Here is a 19,773-nt window from a genome sequence, read left to right as displayed (position 1 = left end):
CAGGTGAAACTATTCCTTTCTAACAGGAAGGGTTGTCCATCCAGCCGCAGCAGGCTGGAGTAGTTGTGCCTCAGTGGGTACCAGGGCACAAATGCCGGCACAATGGCCTGTCAGAGCAGTCGAGGGCTGCTGTGTCTGAGTTTCTTCTGTTCGTGAAGAGAACAGACATCGGCAAGGCAGACACCTTCACGCTTGCGTAAGGCTTCATGCTAGCTGCACATGATGCTGCAAACGCATGGGATTACGTGAGCTCAGCCTTACACTGCTCATGGACTGGCACTTCCCCTTGTGAGCTAGCCCAGCCTCTGCTGCCCGATGCTGCCTTTGTGAGATTGCCCTCAAAACGCACCCACTGGCACTTCAAGTCCCCTTGCCCATGTCATGACCTGCAAGGTTACATGGCCTGTGGGTACATAAAGATCATGACTGGGTTCATAGGAGTCTGTAATACACAAGGATGCAGATGTTTTATTTCTTAAATGCCTTTATTACAATTACTACAAATTACTATTAGTAAAGCAAGTATACTTACTATTAAAACTACAAGTGTACATCAAGCTACTCCAAGGTACTACCAGAAGGCAAATATATATTTCAATAGTAGCAACAAGTATATATTTTAGTATTACAGGTTACCACAAAACTACCATTAGTAAAGCAACAAACACAATTACTTACATATACGCACATATTTATATATCTCAACATAGTACCGGTAGGGCACTCACCAAACCAATCCCAAGGGTGGGGCCAGTTGACAACAGTCTAAATCTAACTTCACAGATGGTCTGTTCCACCAAGTCTCGAGTCTGACAGGCACCTCCAACAAGCATCCCATCTTGTCTAGATCTCATCAAAGAGTTCATGCACGTGGAGGTGTTTTTTTTTTTGGTTGGTTGTTTTTTTTTTTTTTTTTTTGGGGGGGGGAGGAGGGGCGAGGCTCCATGTTGGGTAGAAAGCAAGTACTTTTTATAACACAGGGGGCATAGGACACCACTACCCAGAATTTTTAGGTACCTCAGCTGCATTTCAGAGGTGCCAGTTGCACTTTTCAAGGATGCTGCTGGTTCCCAGGCCAAGTTTCCATGCTATCAAGACACCTTCTGTCAGTGTTTTAGAAGACTATTTCTGTATTTGTCCCATTATAACAAGGTCACCTTTAAAGCTGCTCCCATCAGCCCCCACTTTGCAGACAAGAAGCAGAGATAAAGCTGTTTTCAAGACACTAGCAATTAAAGCAAGGACTTGGTGACAGCCCTGCATTACCTCACCGATGATGGAGCTTTAGGTTCATGATTCGTACCTCTGATAGCATGGAAAATGAGCTTATTGTTGCAATTCAGCTGACAAAACAATCAGTTTGTGCATCTTACCTTAATCAGAAAACAATGCAATTACAAATAAACATTCTCTCAGAGGTAGACCCAGTTCTGGCTGTTATCGGCATTGTTCCTCCACGTGCGCCCAGCTGCTGGTCCCTGTTGTCCATGCCATTCCCAGGGACTAGCATCTGATTCATGCACAAAATTGATCTGTTTTTTTTTTTTTTTTAAATAGCAGAAGATAGCAACAGCACACAGTATACAAGTGCAGAATCGCAGCAATAACTCGGCACCCCAAATTCCCAGTTATTTTAACGGGCTCATACAGAAGGTAAATGTCAGAGGTTTTCTGCGACATTTTTTATTTTTGCAAACACATATTTGAACTTGAATCTTGTCTCAGGTTTTGGCTAAAAGGAGAGACATAGGTTTATAATGCTGCATGTCCATTATCACATTATTTGCTCTTTGGATGAAGCAGGAGCCCTTTCCATAATACCAGGCAGTGGCTGTATTAACAATGACTAAGCAAATATGAGAACACCATCAATAGAAAGTAAAAACTGCTATTAGGTACAATAAGGACTGGGTAACACATGAGGTGATATCTGCACAAGTCCACCTTCCAAGCCACAAATACTGAGGACCAACAACAACCACTGTCAAAAAGCGCACACTCTTTTTTTCCGTGTGAGTGCTAGAGAAGTCTTTTTCTTGAGACTTAAAGTAAATCATTGTCAAGCAAGAAGCTATTCTTACCACTACTGACAGCAGGCTTACCTATAGACATACATTATCAGAATGCTCTAAATTCCTTAAGGATGCTTGTTGAGGACTACCTCACTTTACCACCCATCAGAGCAGCCCAGCTCTGAAGGTCAACACCTGTGGGCTATTTCAGACATAGCAACTCTCAGAGACATGGGTGCTTGCACTCCCTCTTCTCCCCTCTTGAATACTTGATCCAATTTTAGCTCAGGCCAGAAGCCAGAGAAGCTGCCTATCTCTCAAAGCAACCCTCTGATTTTATTTTCTTTAGGCATCTACTGATAGGACATGCAGAAACGATGCAGAAAGCCAGACCTCCTGCGAGCCAGGGCAGAGTGAAGGAAGTCCCCATGACAAGCACCATACTCGCAGAGGCCATGGCAGGCAGCTTTCACGAATTTTGCTAGGTCTGCCTCTCAACGCTTTCAGAGAGAGACCTCACACAGAAGCTTTACAGCAATCAACTGGTCAGGTAACAGAGAGGTGTTGTCAGGAGAAAGTTACTCCTGTGTCTGCAGCAGCAAGAACAAGCTTGGACCTTGCAGCCAGGAGCAGGGAGGGAGCGGTCTAACCCCAAGATGCCAGCGTGACGTGGGCTTCCAGTGGGCTTCCAGTCAGGCTCGCAGCCAGACGGTGTCAAATGATAGGGGAATGCCCTCGCTGTGAAGTGTTTTTCACCTGAATAACGTTCCTTTTAAGATCCTCAAGTCCGTTCTGCTGAAGTGGACTTAAATCCCAGATGTCCATGGCAAATAGGAACAGCAATCTAAACCAGAAAAAATAAATAACTGTAAAGCAGCGGAGTAGGACTGAAGTGGTGCTTCTTTGCATTAATGACTCTGCAAATGATTCTCCACCAGTAACCCCACTCAGAACTTTATATTCCTGCTGATCCTAAACATTCAGGAGGAGACTGGAGGGTAAGATATCCAATGCCCCAGATGCCACAGGTCAAGGACCAGAAAGGAATAAAAGCTGTGCTCAGTTAAGAGCCGCACTTGATAGCTCTATAAAAGCAACTGCAATCTATAAAAGCTCTATAAAAGCAACTGCAATCACTTTCTTTCCCTTTGAGCTGGGGTGCATTGGAGCCTGAGGAAGAAAAAAGCCCCGCACCCCACTGCAGTGGCAAGCACGGCAGGTAGCTGCAAGCTTCCCGTGTGCCCACAGCTGCAGGACAGCAAGGCACTGTGTGCAAGCCAAGCAGCGTGGCTTTTCAATGTGCATGCCTCATGCCATGAAACCACATACATGCATACATGGCACATACATGCCATGATCCACATACAGCACTATTTTCAAGCACTGCAGCCCCTAACTTCTAATGCTTCACAATGTACCAAGTTTCAGGGCAAATTCAGCTTACACCGCTCACACGCTATGAATGGAGAATGCCAAAAGCAGAATGCAAGCAGCTAGGAGCATCCTATCCTAACTTGCTTTATCCTGTAGGTAAGAATAGGGCAGAAAAGCACCGCAATAATCTACTTCAGTTTCCCAATAAGCTGCCTGAAAAGTCAAAAAACATCTAAAGTTTCAAGTAGGCAAAACAACGATTTGTTTACTAGTGATCTTTTCAGAAAAGATGGGATTGCTACGTACAGAAACGCGACCTTTGCTTTAATAAACTGCTGTCTAAATCGTGTTTTTTAGTCTGACCTTCCCAGAACCTACACGGTGTTTAGACGTAGGATTTTATTTCTGAGCTTTACCAGACCAGAAGCAAGCTGCCCAAGATGGACGGAGGCGAGTCCTGCGGCGGCTGATGCGCAGCTGCCGCGTGTTCCCCTAGGCAGGACACCCGCGGTAGAGGCAGCGCTGCGAGCAGCCCGCGGCCCGCTGAAGCCGTCCCGCCGCCGCCCCGGCCCCGCACGCCTGCCTTCTGCCTCAGCAGCACGCCAGGGATGCCACACCCCCCGCAGGAACACGGCGTGCCGGACCGAGAGCCGGGCGCCCAGAGGACGCCAAAACGACACGGTTTCTCCCTCCCCGTGCTTCTGTTCCGATCTCCTTCAGCTGCTCGCAGCCCTGCCTGGGCCGCGCGCCCGGCGCTGACGCGGGCGGGGTGTGGGCGGCGGGGGGGGCTCGGCCACAGCCGCCGCTGCCATTGGGGCCGGCGAGGGGCCGGGCTGAGGGGGGCCGGGCTGCTGGGCCCGGCGGCCTCGGGGAAGACGGTGGGGAGCGGCACCCTGCGTCCTGCGGTGCCTGGCGGAGCCGTCGCTCGTCGCCGCCGGCTGCCGGGCACGGGAGGAGGAGGAGGAGGAGAGCGGTGAGGCGCGGCTCGGTGGGGGCGGCAGGGGCAGCTGCCCTGGTTCAGCCGCTCGGGCGCGCCGGGGGTTTCGCGTTCCGTTTGCACGCATGCAGTGCGGTGCGGAGCCCCGCGTGCCTTCCTCCTTCTTGGCTTGCGGTGGTTCCGCCCCCCGCTCGGCATGGAGACTTTCCATCTGCCGTGGAGCTGCCACTCTGCCAAGGGGGCACCATACAGCTTGAACTATGGCTTAATCATTAACTGCAATTACTGCATGTTGTTAGCTACCTATAATAACTATTTTTGTAGGTTAAATAGGCGCAGACTATCAGGATCAGATGGAGCATCTACAGCCCCCCCACATGCACTTGGGCTGTGGTACCAGCGCTGCCTTTTACAATGCCTTCGTCTTGTTTGTCCCCGGTAGGCTTGCTCAGTGTTTGGCAGCCTGTCCGCTAGGAAAGTACAGACCGTGCTCCGTCAGCTGAAAGCCAGCTATTTACATCACGGCAGTTACGGCTCGGTTTCCTATTCCTTGCTTGCAGAGACAGTTGAAAAGCCAAACAGCCATTGCTGTTTGTACTTGCCTGGAGAAAAAGGGCTTTTGAGAGATCCGTTTGATGGAAACAAATACATTAATTAGCTCCGTATTTTGGAATAATCTTCCAGTTCATGCTGTGGATACTGGGAAGTCTAAATATAGCTAGCTTTTCATGTTCTCCTTTCTAGCTGACAGAAGTGAATCTGATCGTGGGTTTCCTAAGTTGGCAGGCATTGAATTTTGTCGTGCTGTGCTTCACCATAGGACGTTAACATACTGTTGCTGTGAGTCAAGGGCAGCAGAAAAGAAAAAGTCAAGAAAGTAAACCAGTTATTAAGCACCCGCGAGTATAGTGAAATAAGGGTGAGATATTGCAGACATCCAGGAATAAAACGGAAGATCACTCAAAATTTGACATTGGTCAGTTGCACTCGGCTGGTAGCCAAGGCCAATTTAATCTGTTACGATAATATCGATTCCCAGCTTGTCTGATATTTATTGAGTGAACTGTTATGCTGTAAATGATAAGTAAACACATATTTCCTCACTTAAGGAAGTGTATTCAAGATAAACCAAGAGGCATCCAGAGCTATATGCTTTGAGCTGTGAATGACAGGTTTACCGTAGGCCTGCAGAAAGCTCACGTCACAGCCATCTTCTAATAAAGCAACTGCTTACAAACCTACCTTTGACTGAACATTTCTGCAAGCACATACATTTTGTGCAGGGTTTAAAAAAATAGTTTAAACCAATATTTCAAAACCACAGCTGCAATTGCGATTGCTGTCTGGAATACAACAGCAGGCTGCTCCAGCCCTGAATAACTGTGTTTCTGGGGTACATTTATTGCTTGCTCTTTGCTGCTGGATTACATCAGATATTTGTGCCATTTGATGCATTGGCGTTCATCACAAGCCTGTTCATTTTTAATCCCTTCATTACAGTATAGAACATCTTTCACTTGTAATTCTGCTCTCAGCAACTACCCAACACACCCACAAACATCTAGCAATAACAAGAGCAATTCCTTGCTGAAAACCTAGCACGCTTAGTTTCAGGTATCTGGTGGTCCAGTTCAAACTTATCTGATGCAACAACATGGACTTATTACCAAATGCACCCCAGCTTGTTTGACTTTCATCATGTTAAGCGTTATTCTGCAAATGGTTAAATAAGCTGATCTCTGTACTTTTCAGCATCCTAGATGAATAAGCATTAATCAGTTTTTAGCTGTGGTGAGCCAGCTGGTGCGTTTAATGCATCTGGACCAGAAAAGACATCCAAAAAAAAGTCAGTGGAAGAACTTGGTCTCCTTGTTACCCAAGGGATCCCATTTCAGGGTTGGGTCTGAGTAGAGAACATCAGGCCAGACAGAACAGCTCAAAGCTGCATGGGCTCCATTTTGTGACATTCAAGTGAGTAATTGTGCGTGTCTATGGATACACTCTTAGTGGTTGTTCCTGGCCTGAAAAAAAAATGAAAATCACAATTCACTTCCCAAGTCTGTTTTGACAAGTAAAATGCAAGTACTAATGAAATGAGACAGAATGGAATGTCGTGTCTCTTATGCAGGAAGTCAGCTCTTGGAACAAAGTCATTATCACTCTCACTAGCTCCATCACAACCCTAGCTACCTCTGAAAATACAGGCTATCGTGATGGAGGCAGCTAGTGGAGATTCCTTACCTCGATTTATCTGCAGCATTCCTCATTAGAACTGTAGATGTTGGCTGATCTGTGTAGGATTGTTTCTCGATGAGTCATGCAGATCGTTCTGTAGTCTCTTCTAGGCAGTGCTGTGCTATGCATGATTAGCGGCCTCTGACTGTGAAATTGTTTCCTGAATGATGTAACTGAAAATCCCCCTTCCTGTGCTGCTTCCTTCTTGATGGATTCTCTCTTTGTTCTTAGACATTCCAGCCGCTGTCTTTTATTGCTGAACGTTTGTTCGTTCCTACGATTCTCTGCGAAGACAAGTTATGTCAACTGCTGCTTTAATCCATTTGGTAAGAAAGGGAGGGTATCAAGTACGGAGAGCCCTGCTGACGTCCCGCCTCTTGCAAGACGAGAAGCGTCCGACAGTTGAGTGCTACAGTTCCACCTCTGAACGACGTGCGTCCCGCTTCGATCCAGATGGGAGTGGGCGACCCGCCACATGGGACACCTTTGGCATCTGGGACAATCGCATTGACGAACCTATTCTCCTCCCACCAAGCATAAAGTATGGGACGCCAATTCCCAAAGTCAGCCTGAGCAACGTGGGCTGTGCTAGCCATATTGGCAAGCGGAAGGAAAACGAAGACCGCTTTGATTATGCTCAGCTGACAGAGGATGTCCTGTACTTTGCAGTTTACGATGGACATGGCGGCGTGGCGGCAGCAGACTTCTGTGCTAAGAACATGGAAAAATATATCAAGTAAGTGTGGGTCGTGTGAACACGTGGCAAATGACTTACCATAGAGCTTCCTTCTTTAGGGCCAAAAGGGAACTGTGGGTGATACACTGCCGCTAGTCATCCTCGGTTATACAGCCAGTTAGTCCGAAAGGGGCCGCAGGAACGCCGGATAGTGAACACTCCCCTTAACAACAGACATGGCATCGAGTACTTCTCTGTGCACTCCCTGCCCCATGGAACAAGCCTGCAAAGACAAGAAAAGAGAATGTGATTGTACCCACCTTCCAGGAAAGGGCTGGAAACACAGAGCATGTGAATTGTCCCTTGTCAGGTGGGGGGCACTGCAATTGCTGACCTACACGGCTTGTTGATGCTCTTCTGGAGCTCCGTGTCACATGCATGGGTGTTGGAAGAAGCACTTGATCTATTTACAAAATTACAAGATGGTGCTTCCAGCATAAGTCGTTAATAAAACAGTATTACCTTTTCAGTGTAATCCAGCGTTAATCAGGGAGGAAATAAGTCTACAGAAGAGATTGGTTAAGGTGAATATTTCTCGTAAAAAAGTTTAATTTTTTTTGTTTGTTTCCAGAGAATTTCTTGCTCAGGAGGAAAACTTGGAAAACGTTTTGAACAATGCTTTTCTAGAAATAAACAATGCATATGAAAGGCATGCTCATCTGTCTGCTGACGGTAGGTAAAAAATACTCTATTCTCTTATAGGTGTGGGGAAAGAGGATTTTCTTACCTGCTCAATATTTGTACTAAGACATCCTGAAAACCTCTTGAGAACAGTTTTATTTAACATAGCTTTTTGCTCTGTTCACTTACTGCAAATGAAACAATTATGCTTTACCTGCCTTAAAATGAAAAAGCTGTAAGAAGTCTAGGTCAAATTTACCGGGGAAGTTATTAGTCTGAGTTTCGATATAATCTTCATTGAATTTTTGTTACTATGATTCTGTCCAGAAAAGCATTTCCCAAGTTAGCAAGGAGTGATTTAAATTAGCAAGCAATGTAACTTTCCTGGGTGATAATTTTTTTTTTTCATATATTTTTTTTCCCTGTTGAAGAGCTGTTACTCCCTTGACACTGTCAAAAGTTCCCCTTTCTGACTTGGCCGTTGCAGTCAAGAAGGAATGTAAGCCACAATTAATACAACCAGTACTGCTTCTACACAGAGAGAATCAAGAGAGTAGCTGAGTATGAAAGGGAAAACAGCAGTCAAGAGGAAAACAAGGTTGGCTGTGGTAAAGCCAGCACTAGCCCTTTTAGATTTCTTAGTCCTGGCTGTTCATCAAGTTCGCCTGTATACGCCTAGAGACTACACACATCTGAAGTTCCAGTTAAAGCTCCTGGGACTTATCGGGAGTAATTTGGGAAGGTCATTGTCCCATTTCTGTCACAGGAGTTTTCTCTAAAATAAAATACTATTTCAAGAGTTAGTTTGCCCACTGTGTAAAAAAAAAACAAAACAGCCAAACCAACTGACCAAAAACCACCACCAACAACAAAGTGTTGCAGAGAGCTGCTGCAGATGCTGGTGATACAGCAGGTGGTTTTACAGGAGCATAAATGGGAAAAGTTTTCTGTCCAAGAAAGACATTAAACCAACAAGTCCTTTAGGGACTAAAGTTATACCATGCTTTTGGGCTACTTCTTTAAGAAATCAGTGAAAACAATCTATTATTGGAGTGGTTTCCTGCACTTAAAGTTCTACACAAACCTACATAGACTTAAACAATTACTGGCAGGACAGGAAGGCTGGCTGTTGCAGCACTATGAGGGAAGTACCCCCTTCTTCTTACCTGATGCAGGCTAACGTACCAGGAAAAGAAGTCTCAGGTTCTGAAACGCGGCCCTTAAAAAGGGCAGAATTTCATCTGTCAAGTTATTTTCTCCATTATATTCTATTTTATAGTCAAGACAACCTCTATTATTAAAAAAAATGTGGTAAAGAATCCAAAGTGATTTTGACCTACTAAGTCAGCTTTCACAGAGCTAATGAGAGGCTTATCAGTAGAGCCAATAAGCTTTTGCATCCAAGAGTTTCCTTGCAATTACATTATATTAGAAGCCCATTTTCAAGAAGACATCTGAATACGAGCTAATGTGCTTCGCTGGGTCAGGACTTTCTGTTTTTAGTAACATGGTAATTAGTTTTATTTGTACTCCACCCCGGCCCTTTGTTATTAAGACAGCTCTTGGTTTTCCTCATTTCTGTGACCATTGTCAAGTTTCAGAGCAACTCCTTGACAAGGATGTTTGGCAACCATACTATACTTTGTTGTTCTGAACACAGTTTCTGATTATAGCATTTTGTATTTGAGACTTGAAGAACTGAACAAGGAAAATATTTGACAAACAAGTTGTGCTGCAAGCCGAGCATTTTGGAACTACTTGTTGCATTTTATCATATCATTTAACTCACTGAGTAGGGCCCCTTACTGAAACAATGCAAATGCCAGCAAATTTATGTAACAGCTATCAAGACGCCAAACAAACCCTCTTTATTAAAAAAAGTTTGAGGTCCAAAAATATAAAGGGGAAAAGCAATCATTTAACATCCGCTGTGGCCACGTTCTGCGAAATACTGAGCATTTCTTAGGTAGACTGAATGCCTGCATGCTCTCACAGGAGCCAGCAGGATCTGGAAGTGCCCAGTGCTCTCGGATGGTTGCCCAGCTGGAAATCAAGCTATAAGGGAAAGAGTGGAGCAGCACTGTGCACAGACAAGTGCAGATTTCTGAACAAGGCATGCTTTTTGTTTATCTTCATAAAAAGTTCAATACTCTGATGACTATTTGGTGCTTATGTTTTTGTTGCTGCTTCTGTTTTTAAAGTTACATGAGGTTCAATGCTTTGCATGTATCCTTGTTAGAAGACTAATTCCAAACTGATTCAGTTTGGTGGCAAAAATTCTGAATAACTGTGGCTATTCTAGAAGTGTTGTTCATGAGCATTGCCCAAGTTTTTTGAAAACGGTGGTTGGTATCTGGGATACACTGGATGCTCGTCAAGACTGACCTCTTTTTGAATCTCTGCCAGAGCTCATCAAGTGCAAAAAATAGCTTAGTCTTGTTCCCATTGATAAGCCTGCCAGGGTTTGTACACTCCTTTTCATTGCATCTGTGAAAGATACAGCACATGATCATGATCTTTACTCTGCTTTGAAAACATCTAATGTGTGCCTGGCTGTTTCGAGGACCATGACTCCCAGGACAAACCCCTAGAGCCAAAATTGCATGGATTTTGGCTAGCACAATGTTTATAATAGTATTTAGGGGGGGAAAAAGAACATATGGCACACATGTAACAGGACTAGAGACGTGCATTGACAGAAAACTTAGCTCTGTCTTCAAGAACACTGCTGCTTGTAGTTATTTGCAATCATAATTGGAAAATATGTACAATAATACTTTCTTTGAGCTTTCAATAAAAAATACAGGTGTACATATGTGTTCCGATACTGCTGCTGTACCTGGCATGCAGGTTAACTCATGCAGCTGGACTGCTATACTGACCTGCAGACCCTTCCAGTATCCCCTCCGACAGTTTTAGACAAAAGCATAAGGAACTTCCTCTGGCAGATCAAGGATAAGCTGTCCCCCACATAAATCATTTCTCATAATTAAGAGCTCAGAGATGTGCCCAAGCCTTGAAACATGGTGTTTGATATCTTATTGGAAACTCCCTTTATTTCACTTCCAGACATTCAAATATATCCGGTCACTGTTAAATCCCTGCTTATCTAACATACAGTACGCAGTAAAGAGAGTTCATGATGAACAAACATATCATTATCCATGGGACAACCACTAACAGAGATGGACAGAGTTTTCTGTTATTTTTGACTGGTAGTAAAAACCTAAACATAAAAGCTGAATAGCTTTCCTGAGCAGGGACAGAAATAAACAAGTGAATCATGTGCTCAAGGCAATTAGAACATCATGCTGGAGAAATGGGAAACAAACCGTGTCCTGGCCTCATACGGTCCTATAAGGTACTGCTACTGCTTCTGTTGCCTGCAGGCACAATCCCCCATGCAAAGAAAACAACAGGCAGGCATGCTTTCCATTGACCTCCACATTCAGTGCATCCAACTCTAATCACATTGCCACTCACTTCTGGAATAGCCATCTTAATAAAACTTAGACAGGTATTATCTGATGTGTCTATATTTGAAAGGCACTCCTGCAACTTAATGTGCTGAGTAAACAGCAAAAGTCTTAAAAATAATTAAATTTAAAAAGTAGTTGTTTGTTTTTTTTTTAATTATCATTCAAGCACATGATTATTCTTTCTTTGAATATGTTAACCTGCAACACTGAGGAAAAGGGAGAGCTGCAGAAATTTTACTTAAGTATTTTGTAATATCAACAACACAAAGACAGCTTTTTTACCCGAGGGCTCAAACTCTTACCTAATCAAGGTAGAAGATGCAAATTACAATATTACAGGGGTATTTCTTTGCATTTTGGCCAGAGGTCAGAATGAGTCATTCAGCGCCCTTCATTAAAATGGCTCCATTTCAGTTGGCACTGGTTTGAACTCTCCATTTTTGTTTGATACTTATTTTAATTAGAAAACTACCTTGAGAAAACAGATTGGGCCATATTTTATTCTGAAAATTTTCTATAGAATGGCTGCTGTTATCATACATGAGACAGGTACATCTCAAACGAATGTATTTGTTTGGTTGACTTTGTGATTGGTTACTTACCAACATCCCCCCCCCAGCCAAAAAAAAAAAAAAAAGTAGCTTTTATTTGGACTTGAGAACAACTGGTTTTTGTCACACAGTTTTAGTGACAAAGCAAGAATGGCGGCAATTCCCATCCCTAGACAAAATGCATGTGTAAGTCTCAAATATGGCCAAACTGGACTTCACACAGCTCATCAGGACTTCCTGTATACCCTGCAAAAGACAGCGTGGGTAAACCCAAAGTGACTACCCTCCCCTGTTTTGCAGCCCTTATTCTTTCATCTCCAGTGTTGCAGGTTTATTTTGTTTGAACAAAGTCCCTGGGTCAATTTCCTATTTGCCTCTGTGTACGTGTTATTTGTGGCAGACACTGTACCTGGTCACCAGCTCTCGAACTGGAGGCCCTGGACACTATATGCTGGGCTTCAGTGGAAAGAGAGATCTGCTTAATTTTGTCCCAGGTGAAGGAGTCTGGCAGTTCCTAGCCTGGACTACTGGAAGGTTCACACATCCTCTTTGTCACATTAGTTGAGATGACTTGCAGTAAAAAATGTCCAGTGAGTGTTAAGAACCTATTGAAAGATCTTAGTTTTATAGCGATATTGTTAGGTAAACAAGATGAACTCTTTAATTTTAAAAACCAGTAGACGTGCTGATGCAATATATTTTTGTGTTATTAAATAACCTAGCAGTAGTCCTAGTAAAGCATTAGAAACATTACCCCATCCTCACTCTTTTGTTTTGGAACTGTGCAAGAGATCACATAATTCCTTTAGTCTAATTAGATCCACGTTCTTCCAACCTTACTCAGACCATGAATCGGTCTCAGACAAGTGAGCACGAGTGGCATTTATTTTTCTCGAAGAGCCATTTAACTCATACACATTTCTAAGGAACGAGTCTCTATGACCATTACTGCAGTTCTGTATGGTAGCTTCGATGGCTCTCAAGTACCATCCCTCTGCTTCCTGATAGCAGCTCTTTTGGCTTTGATAGTTGGCACTGTAAAGATGCAGATTCACCTGAATGACCAAATGTTTGCAGTCAATCATGAATGAACTACTACGGATGGTAACCTTTTCTGATACCATATGTGTTTGTCAGCATAGTTCCAAAACAAGCAATGAGATGGGAGACTAGCAGCATTAATTTTGACGTCTATGTAAAATCTATTTTCTGTGAAATAAACAAGGTCGTTTTACATAGGTTCTTCATGTCACTTCTTTTAGCTGATGGCTAAAACAGGTATTTTACTGGCTCTACTAAAATTTCTGATCACACTGCTACTTGTTATTACCTTATTTTCATAACATGCCTCAAAGTGAGCCTGTACCAGACTAGTCCTTGCTTCCAATTAGAAACAAGATGTCAGTGCTGACCTGAATACTCAGAGGCTAGGGCATCTACATGGTTTTGAATACAGCATTCCGCATCGCAACTGTAACGTAGTCCAAGATGTGTCCTATACTACCATGGTGGATGTTTGCCATCGACTTGTTGCTTAAGTTGCTTAACCAAGCCATCGCAGCAGTAATAATACCTGTTTTAAATAATAACCCAAGCTTAGTTTAGTTGGTTTTGAGAGGTTGTTTTGTTTCACGAGCTCTCTGCTTTCACCTTACAACAAGGCTCCATGCATCTCTCGGGGCCTTGTACGGTCCTGTCTCAGGTCCATGCCACCACCCTGGGGGCCAGTGCTGCAGGGCCAGGGACAGGAGGAGTGCACGTGGTTGCTGCTGAGTTCTACAGAAGCAGTGGTGGGAACACCTTCAACCATTACTCATGTGAAAGTAGGAATATAAACTGGGGATTTTCATTCCTAAATTAACACAAAAGTTCTCTGTGCAATAGGCTAGCTTTTAAAACCAATTTCTAGAAAACCCCAGACCGCAATAGGCCTACAGAGGACTTTTCAAAGGGATTTGCATTGGCTGTGAATTTGTGGCAATTGCTGTTCCCAGCCAGGTGTTTTACTTGAAGAGCTCAAATCAGCAGGAGTTAGTGTTTTCCAGGCAGCTCTCCCTAGCCAGCGTTGCATGTGATACTAGCTGCAAAGGTGCACTTCCCTTCAAAAAATATCGAAGTCCAAAATGAGAGCTAGGCAGTTCTTTTGGTATTTCCTTCACCACAGATAAAACCTCACATCTATTCTGAAATTAGGCAGACTGGTATTTTCTTGTTTAAGCATGTTCCCTCCCACATCCCCACCCCTGAATTTTTTTTTAGAAGTTGCAACAAGAAAGTTTGCATTCAACAGTTAATCCAACCAGGTCCCTAAACACAGATAAGATCACTCCCTTGCCCTATCAGAAGAGGAAGACAGTAGCTAGAGCTCTGGCTTGCCCTCTAGGCAGCAAAAATCCAAGTGATCCCACCTGTGCTGAGGGCAGATTGCCCAGAGGCAATCACCACTGCCAGGTGACCACACTTGTTTGCAATGTAAGGAAAGCAGAATCCAGCTCTGCCTTAGCACCGTGACCTCTGACAAATCTGTGTGGTCTGAAGAGAGCTGAGTCCGTTTCTCAAAAAAGCCAGTGCCTGCTGGCTGAACCCTTTGTCCCCTGTCAAACCTGGGGTAACTAGAAGTAGATTATTAATAATTCTGACAGCAACGGGAGAACCCTACAGACTACAGTAAGGGAACGATCTGGAGGTTCTCTTCTGTTGAGCAACATGCAGCTACAATCACAATTACTCAGTTGCCCACTTCACCACCTGGCAGAAGGAAAAAACTGTCAGCTTTATGGTGGGCTACCCATGCAGTCACTGTGCCCAGGGATAAAGACAATAATCCTGTATCTTGAGAAGAACCAGTGGAAAGTAAAATCAATTTGCTACAGGCTGAAAAGAAGCCTCTGCACCTTATACTGCTTTTACTCCACTAGACCGCTTTACATGGAGCCATGTTGTTGCACAGAAATACTTATCTTTTCCACTTCCTCTCTCTCTCCCCTACCTAAGTCCTATATGCATGTTTACTCACTATATTTTTAATAGATATATAGCTTTAGTTTAAACTTAAAAGCAGTTACTTACTGGTAACGTAGAGCACAAGTCTTTGGTTTAACCAATTGGCACTGTTACTCTCTTGTAAATGCTCCCATGCTTTAAGGCAGTGTTAAAACCCCTCTGTCTCTCTTTGATATGATATTTGTAGCAACTTTGATGAACTCTGGGACCACTGCGACAGTGGCCCTGCTCCAGGATGGTATTCAGTTGGTTGTGGCAAGTGTGGGAGACAGCCGTGCCCTACTGTGTCGAAAAGGAAAGGCTATGAAACTCACTATTGACCATACGCCAGAAAGGAAGGAGGAGAAGGAAAGGTACCTGGTGGCTGATATTATGGCTTCTTGGGGAAGGGCTTCGGTCAGTCTGTGCTGCTGCCACGTTGGACCTGGGAAAGAGACTGGAGATGAACATAACACTCCAAGCTAAAGAGAAAGTGGCACAGCCTCTATTACGTCATTTGCTTCCATTTAGGGGGCTGGGGATTTGTAAAGTCCTATGCAAACAAAAACTGTCACAGCAGTTAAGATCAGCATGGGTAGGACTGGGTACCGAGCCATGACCACACAGTTCAAAGACTTGTCCAAGAGTGCCAAGTGAAAGCCAAGACCCGAAGAACGTACTGTAGTTATCAGGTCAGGACTCAGCCTTCTCATTCCTTCTGTGGAACCCTTCAAACAGCAAAAAACAACTCTCAATCTCTCCGCTCAGGTCCTCAGTATCCCATCCTGCATGAGCAGAGAGTGGCAGAAACTGCAGCTAACAGACAGGGGGAATCAGTAACTCAGTCTGAATCAGTAACTCACATTTGCTTTCTCTTTTGTGCCTCTGGACAGGATTAGGAAGTCTGGTGGCTTCGTTGCCTGGAACAGTTTGGGACAACCACACGTGAATGGTAGACTTGCAATGACGCGGAGCATAGGAGATCTGGATCTTAAGAACAGTGGCGTGATAGCCCAGCCAGAAACAAAAAGGGTTCAGGTAAAAGAAGGCCTGGTTAACAGGGACAGCAACATTTGGACTAAGGGGCAACATAGGTATTTAAAGCATGTGGTGGTAACCACTCAGTGTACCCAGGTGGAACCAATCTTTGATTTTTTTTAGTGGTGAAGTAATGCAAGACCCATTCTAATTAAGTTATTTCAGATTAACACTTAAAGGCAGAAGACAATCTGGACCCAGTAGTAAATTCAACCAAGAACCAGGTTAACTTCTAAATCCCAGTTATCACAGTATAATATAGGATAAGTGACCACATGTGATATCCATTACTGAAGTACCAAGCTGTCAAATGGTTTGGAGTTGCAGTCAGATACCTAATTTTGAGGATAATACTGATACAAAGCCGTCACTGAGAACAGCGCAATATGTAGAGGGTTGTACACCTGTGAGGAGAGGAGGAGGGAAGGGCAGTTACATGCATCTTAACATAGCTCTACAATTGTCCAGAAAACAGGTTAACAACCTACCTGGTTAACAACCAGGTATTCAGCACAGTTGCATTCACGTTTGCATGAAGAGAAAACCAAGGCTCTCATCTTAGGTCATATTGTTTCATAGTTTTTCCCAATGCCCCTCCTGGGGCCTGAGGAACTTTGTGTTCATTTGCTGCCAGTCCAACACAACGCACTGGCTTGAGGGGCTTGGGAGATGACCACAGCACTTAATGTGTCTTCACTGAAATCCTTAGTTTAAGGAAGCATTTTGTTTACTGGGCAATATATATAGCATTGGTCTTTTGGCCTCAGTGTATCCAGAGGGCTGCCTCTTAGAACAGTTAGTTCTCATGCACAAAGAACAGGCAAAACTCCCACAAAAATTGCTTTGCAACAGAAGGTAAAAAACAAAACAAAAACAAATGCAAAAAAAACAACCAAACAAAATCAACCAAAAAAATCAAGGCAACGGTTTTACCTTGCAGCACTCGCTCTACTGTTGTGCATACTTTGTGCCTTTATTTCAGTTGCATCATGCAGATGACAGCTTCCTGGTCCTTACTACAGATGGTATTAACTTCATGGTGAACAGTCAGGAGATCTGTGACTTTATTAATCAGTGCCACGATCCCGCTGAAGCTGCCCATGTTGTTACTGAACAGGTAATGCCAGGGTTTCTCGAAGCACCAAAGCGCTGCTGCAAAGGTAATGCAGCTGACTGGTGACACAGACTGTGCAGGTGCTCAGTGTGTTCCGGTGGGTCCTTTTCAGCACATGGCAAAGACAAAAGCAGAAAACTAAGCCATGAAGAAATGGTTGTTTACTCTCAGTGCACTTGTTTTTTTCTTTTTGTATTTCAAAGAAAAAAACACAACCACGCATTCAACAGTGAATTGAACTATTCTGGCTTACATGGCCAGTAGTCTAGTTGTCTGGCCTTTCCTTCCCAGGGTCTTGCCACATCCTTGCCAGGAACATACGAACATTTCAATTGATGCATTTAGCTCATGAGCCACAGAACTGTGCTGGACAGTAACTGCAGTTTACTGCAGTGCTGAATGTCATCAGCACAGACAGAAATGATCGGTTTCTCACTAGGGTTCTGGATGGTGGCATATCCCATGAAAAGCTCTGAGGTATACAAGAACCTGCAGCATTAGAACTGGGAAGAAGCAAGGAAATGCTCAGAGCATGCTGTCCCATATGGAGTCAGATACTTGTTTCCCTTTTTGAGCAAGATGATGATGCTGACAACTTGTTTCTTCTCTTAGGCAATGCAATTTGGCACTGAGGACAACAGCACGGTTGTCATAGTGCCTTTTGGAGCATGGGGAAAGTATAAAAACGGCGAGATCAACTTCTCCTTCAGCCGCAGTTTTGCCTCCAGTGGGAGGTGGGCATGAAGTCCTGCCACAGCTGTCTTTTCCTGCAATAATCTGGACACAGTGTGCTACAAGAGAGCACCCATCTGTTCATAAGCTGGCTGAATGTCTTGTTCATCTCCCCTGCTGCCAGTGTTAAGGAAGATGCCACCGCTCCCTTAGTGTGTAATGTCCCATTACTGCTTGCAGTTGATTGCATTTTACTATGCTCGTTTATTCAGATCGGCATTGAGGCAGCTATTTCTTTGGGTTTCTATTCCCAGCAGCTCTTCACACCACTTGGTTCACGTAGACAAGTCTCTAGGCCTCCACCTGAGGCTGGAGCTATTGCACATTTGTTTCATACCAACCTGTATTACCTAGGACTCTTAGTTACCTGGCAGCTGTGAAAGTCTGAGACTGAGCCATGCGCTATCTTCTTTGTACATTAATCCACAGGGGAACAAGCGCACAGTTTTCCTAGTGAGACAAAAAGAGGTTTTGTTGTTTTCCTCTGCCATGCAGCCACCCAAAACTCCCTGTGTTTCCAGGAGAAGCAGGTGAAATACAAGGGGGAAGTTTCAGAAGCAATTAGCCTGTGGTTATATTCTGGTGTCAGTGGCATTCAGTGTACCTGAACAACATCCGAAGAGAGCGCTGCTTTGCAGGATTTTAGGCTCTCACTGCTGTTATCTGTCATCCTTCAGCTCCCAAGAGACAGAGCCGGCTAGAGCCATGTACTGTTGGACAGAGAGGAACGTCTCTCCGTTGGGTCCAAAGCCTGTACCACCTGTGTGGACCATGCAGCAGCCCCTTGCACTGCATTGTCTTTGGTGTGCCAGTGGCTTAACAGAAGCATGTAGGAGGGAAAAAGCAGCACACTTTTTGAATTGCTGAGACTCCGATCAATTTCAATGTTCTTTTATTTTTTTTTTTTATGTTCTCCATTTTTTCCCCCTAAGAAAAAAGAAACATTTCAAAGAGTTTTCTGTTCAAGATTCTTTGGATGTCTAAGAAATGAATTTGCTTATTATTTCTTCATAAATACATGAGCATTTTCCTGCCCTCTGCTGAAGTTTTTTTTCAGTTAGTCAGGATGTCCTGGGTCTCCTCATGGTATACAGAGAGCTGTAAAATGCTCAAAGCAAGAAAGCTTAGAGAAATGAGTGAGCATTTTAATAACGTACAGTAATTTTTGTAAGTTTGGGAGTTTTGTTTCTAGTGGGTGTCGGATACTGGGACACCAAAAGGTAGTTTTGTACTTAAAGGAAATGTATCTACTTCCCGTTGTGTTGGGAGTATGTGTCCAGCAAGGCACCAATGGCCAGAGCCCTGAGCCAGCTCAGCTCGCCGCTGTGACAAGACTGCAGGTGACACGTCAGTGTGTTGGCAGCAGGCGAAGAGCTGTCCCAGCATGCCTCCGTCAGGTCTCGTTCTTCCTCTGCTCCAAATCAGGCGTGCAGTTCCTGTGGCCTCTGAATCACCCTGCTGTAAGGAAACAAGGGCAGAGGAAAATCAGGCTCTTCCCACATTTGCAACAGTAGTTTTTAGCTGTTTCCAACCATGCAATTTTACATACCAAACAAACCAGCCAACCAAAATGAACAGAAGTGAGAGAAATTGCCTGATACTAAACCACGTTACAAGAAGGAAAAATATTTCTGAGATGCCTGGTCCGATTCTTGTTATTGAGTGTGACATTGGCATCTTCGTTATTTTCCAGGAGATATATCTTCGTTATTTTTAGCCCTTTCCAGGCCCAGGGTTACAGCAAGGATAGTCATTCCACATCTTCTCGGCTCTAGCTGCAGGCCTAGGAGCACCCTGCAGAGCTCAGCGTTGTACTGACAGCATTAATTCTCTGTGTTTAGAGAGTATGCTCATTTTGTCCCATTGCTTGGTGTATTATATGGTATATATAGTGTCAATATTCGGTTCATAAGTATAAAGAACTCATGAATCAGTATTTGTAAATCTCTATTGTATTTGTTG

General features: G+C 44.1%; 1 protein-coding gene and 1 long non-coding RNA gene across 3 annotated transcripts; one reads left to right on the top strand and one right to left on the bottom strand.

Moving 5' to 3' along the window:
• Window positions 1-448: 448 nt before the first annotated feature.
• On the bottom strand, window positions 449-14,180 carry LOC106048172 (uncharacterized). Its single transcript, XR_010831320.1, has 4 exons — window positions 12,355-14,180; window positions 7,334-7,517; window positions 3,803-6,842; window positions 449-2,856 (listed from the first exon to the last, which is right to left on the bottom strand). It is a non-coding gene; the product is annotated as an uncharacterized lncRNA (long non-coding RNA).
• PPM1K (protein phosphatase, Mg2+/Mn2+ dependent 1K) lies at window positions 3,928-18,846 on the top strand. 2 transcript variants are annotated; one of them, XM_066996502.1, is made up of 7 exons: window positions 3,928-4,067; window positions 6,790-7,294; window positions 7,866-7,966; window positions 15,136-15,301; window positions 15,821-15,965; window positions 16,948-17,082; window positions 17,692-18,846. In XM_066996502.1, the coding sequence occupies exons 2-7, from the start codon at window positions 6,858-6,860 to the stop codon at window positions 17,821-17,823; spliced, it is 1,116 nt and encodes a 371-aa protein (XP_066852603.1). In that variant the 5' UTR covers window positions 3,928-4,067; window positions 6,790-6,857; the 3' UTR covers window positions 17,824-18,846. The 2 variants fall into 2 exon arrangements, with proteins under 2 accessions (XP_066852603.1, XP_013055467.1); XM_013200013.3 differs by lacking the exon at window positions 3,928-4,067 and adding an exon at window positions 4,164-4,359.
• The last annotated feature ends 927 nt before the right edge of the window (window positions 18,847-19,773 follow it).

Source organism: Anser cygnoides, chromosome 4, assembly GCF_040182565.1.
Source record: "Anser cygnoides isolate HZ-2024a breed goose chromosome 4, Taihu_goose_T2T_genome, whole genome shotgun sequence".
In the NCBI taxonomy this organism is placed as follows: domain Eukaryota; kingdom Metazoa; phylum Chordata; class Aves; order Anseriformes; family Anatidae; genus Anser; species Anser cygnoides.
Note: the sequence above shows the minus strand (reverse complement) of the source record. Positions and strands in the feature narration are given on the sequence as shown.

Coding starts and splice junctions, on each gene's coding strand:
- PPM1K (XM_066996502.1), top strand. CDS start 6,858: ATGTCAACTGCTGCTTTAATCCATTTGGTAAGAAAGGGAGGGTATCAA. Junction 15,302..15,820: donor AGGAAGGAGGAGAAGGAAAG/GTACCTGGTGGC, acceptor GCCTCTGGACAG/GATTAGGAAGTCTGGTGGCT. Junction 17,083..17,691: donor CCCATGTTGTTACTGAACAG/GTAATGCCAGGG, acceptor TTCTTCTCTTAG/GCAATGCAATTTGGCACTGA.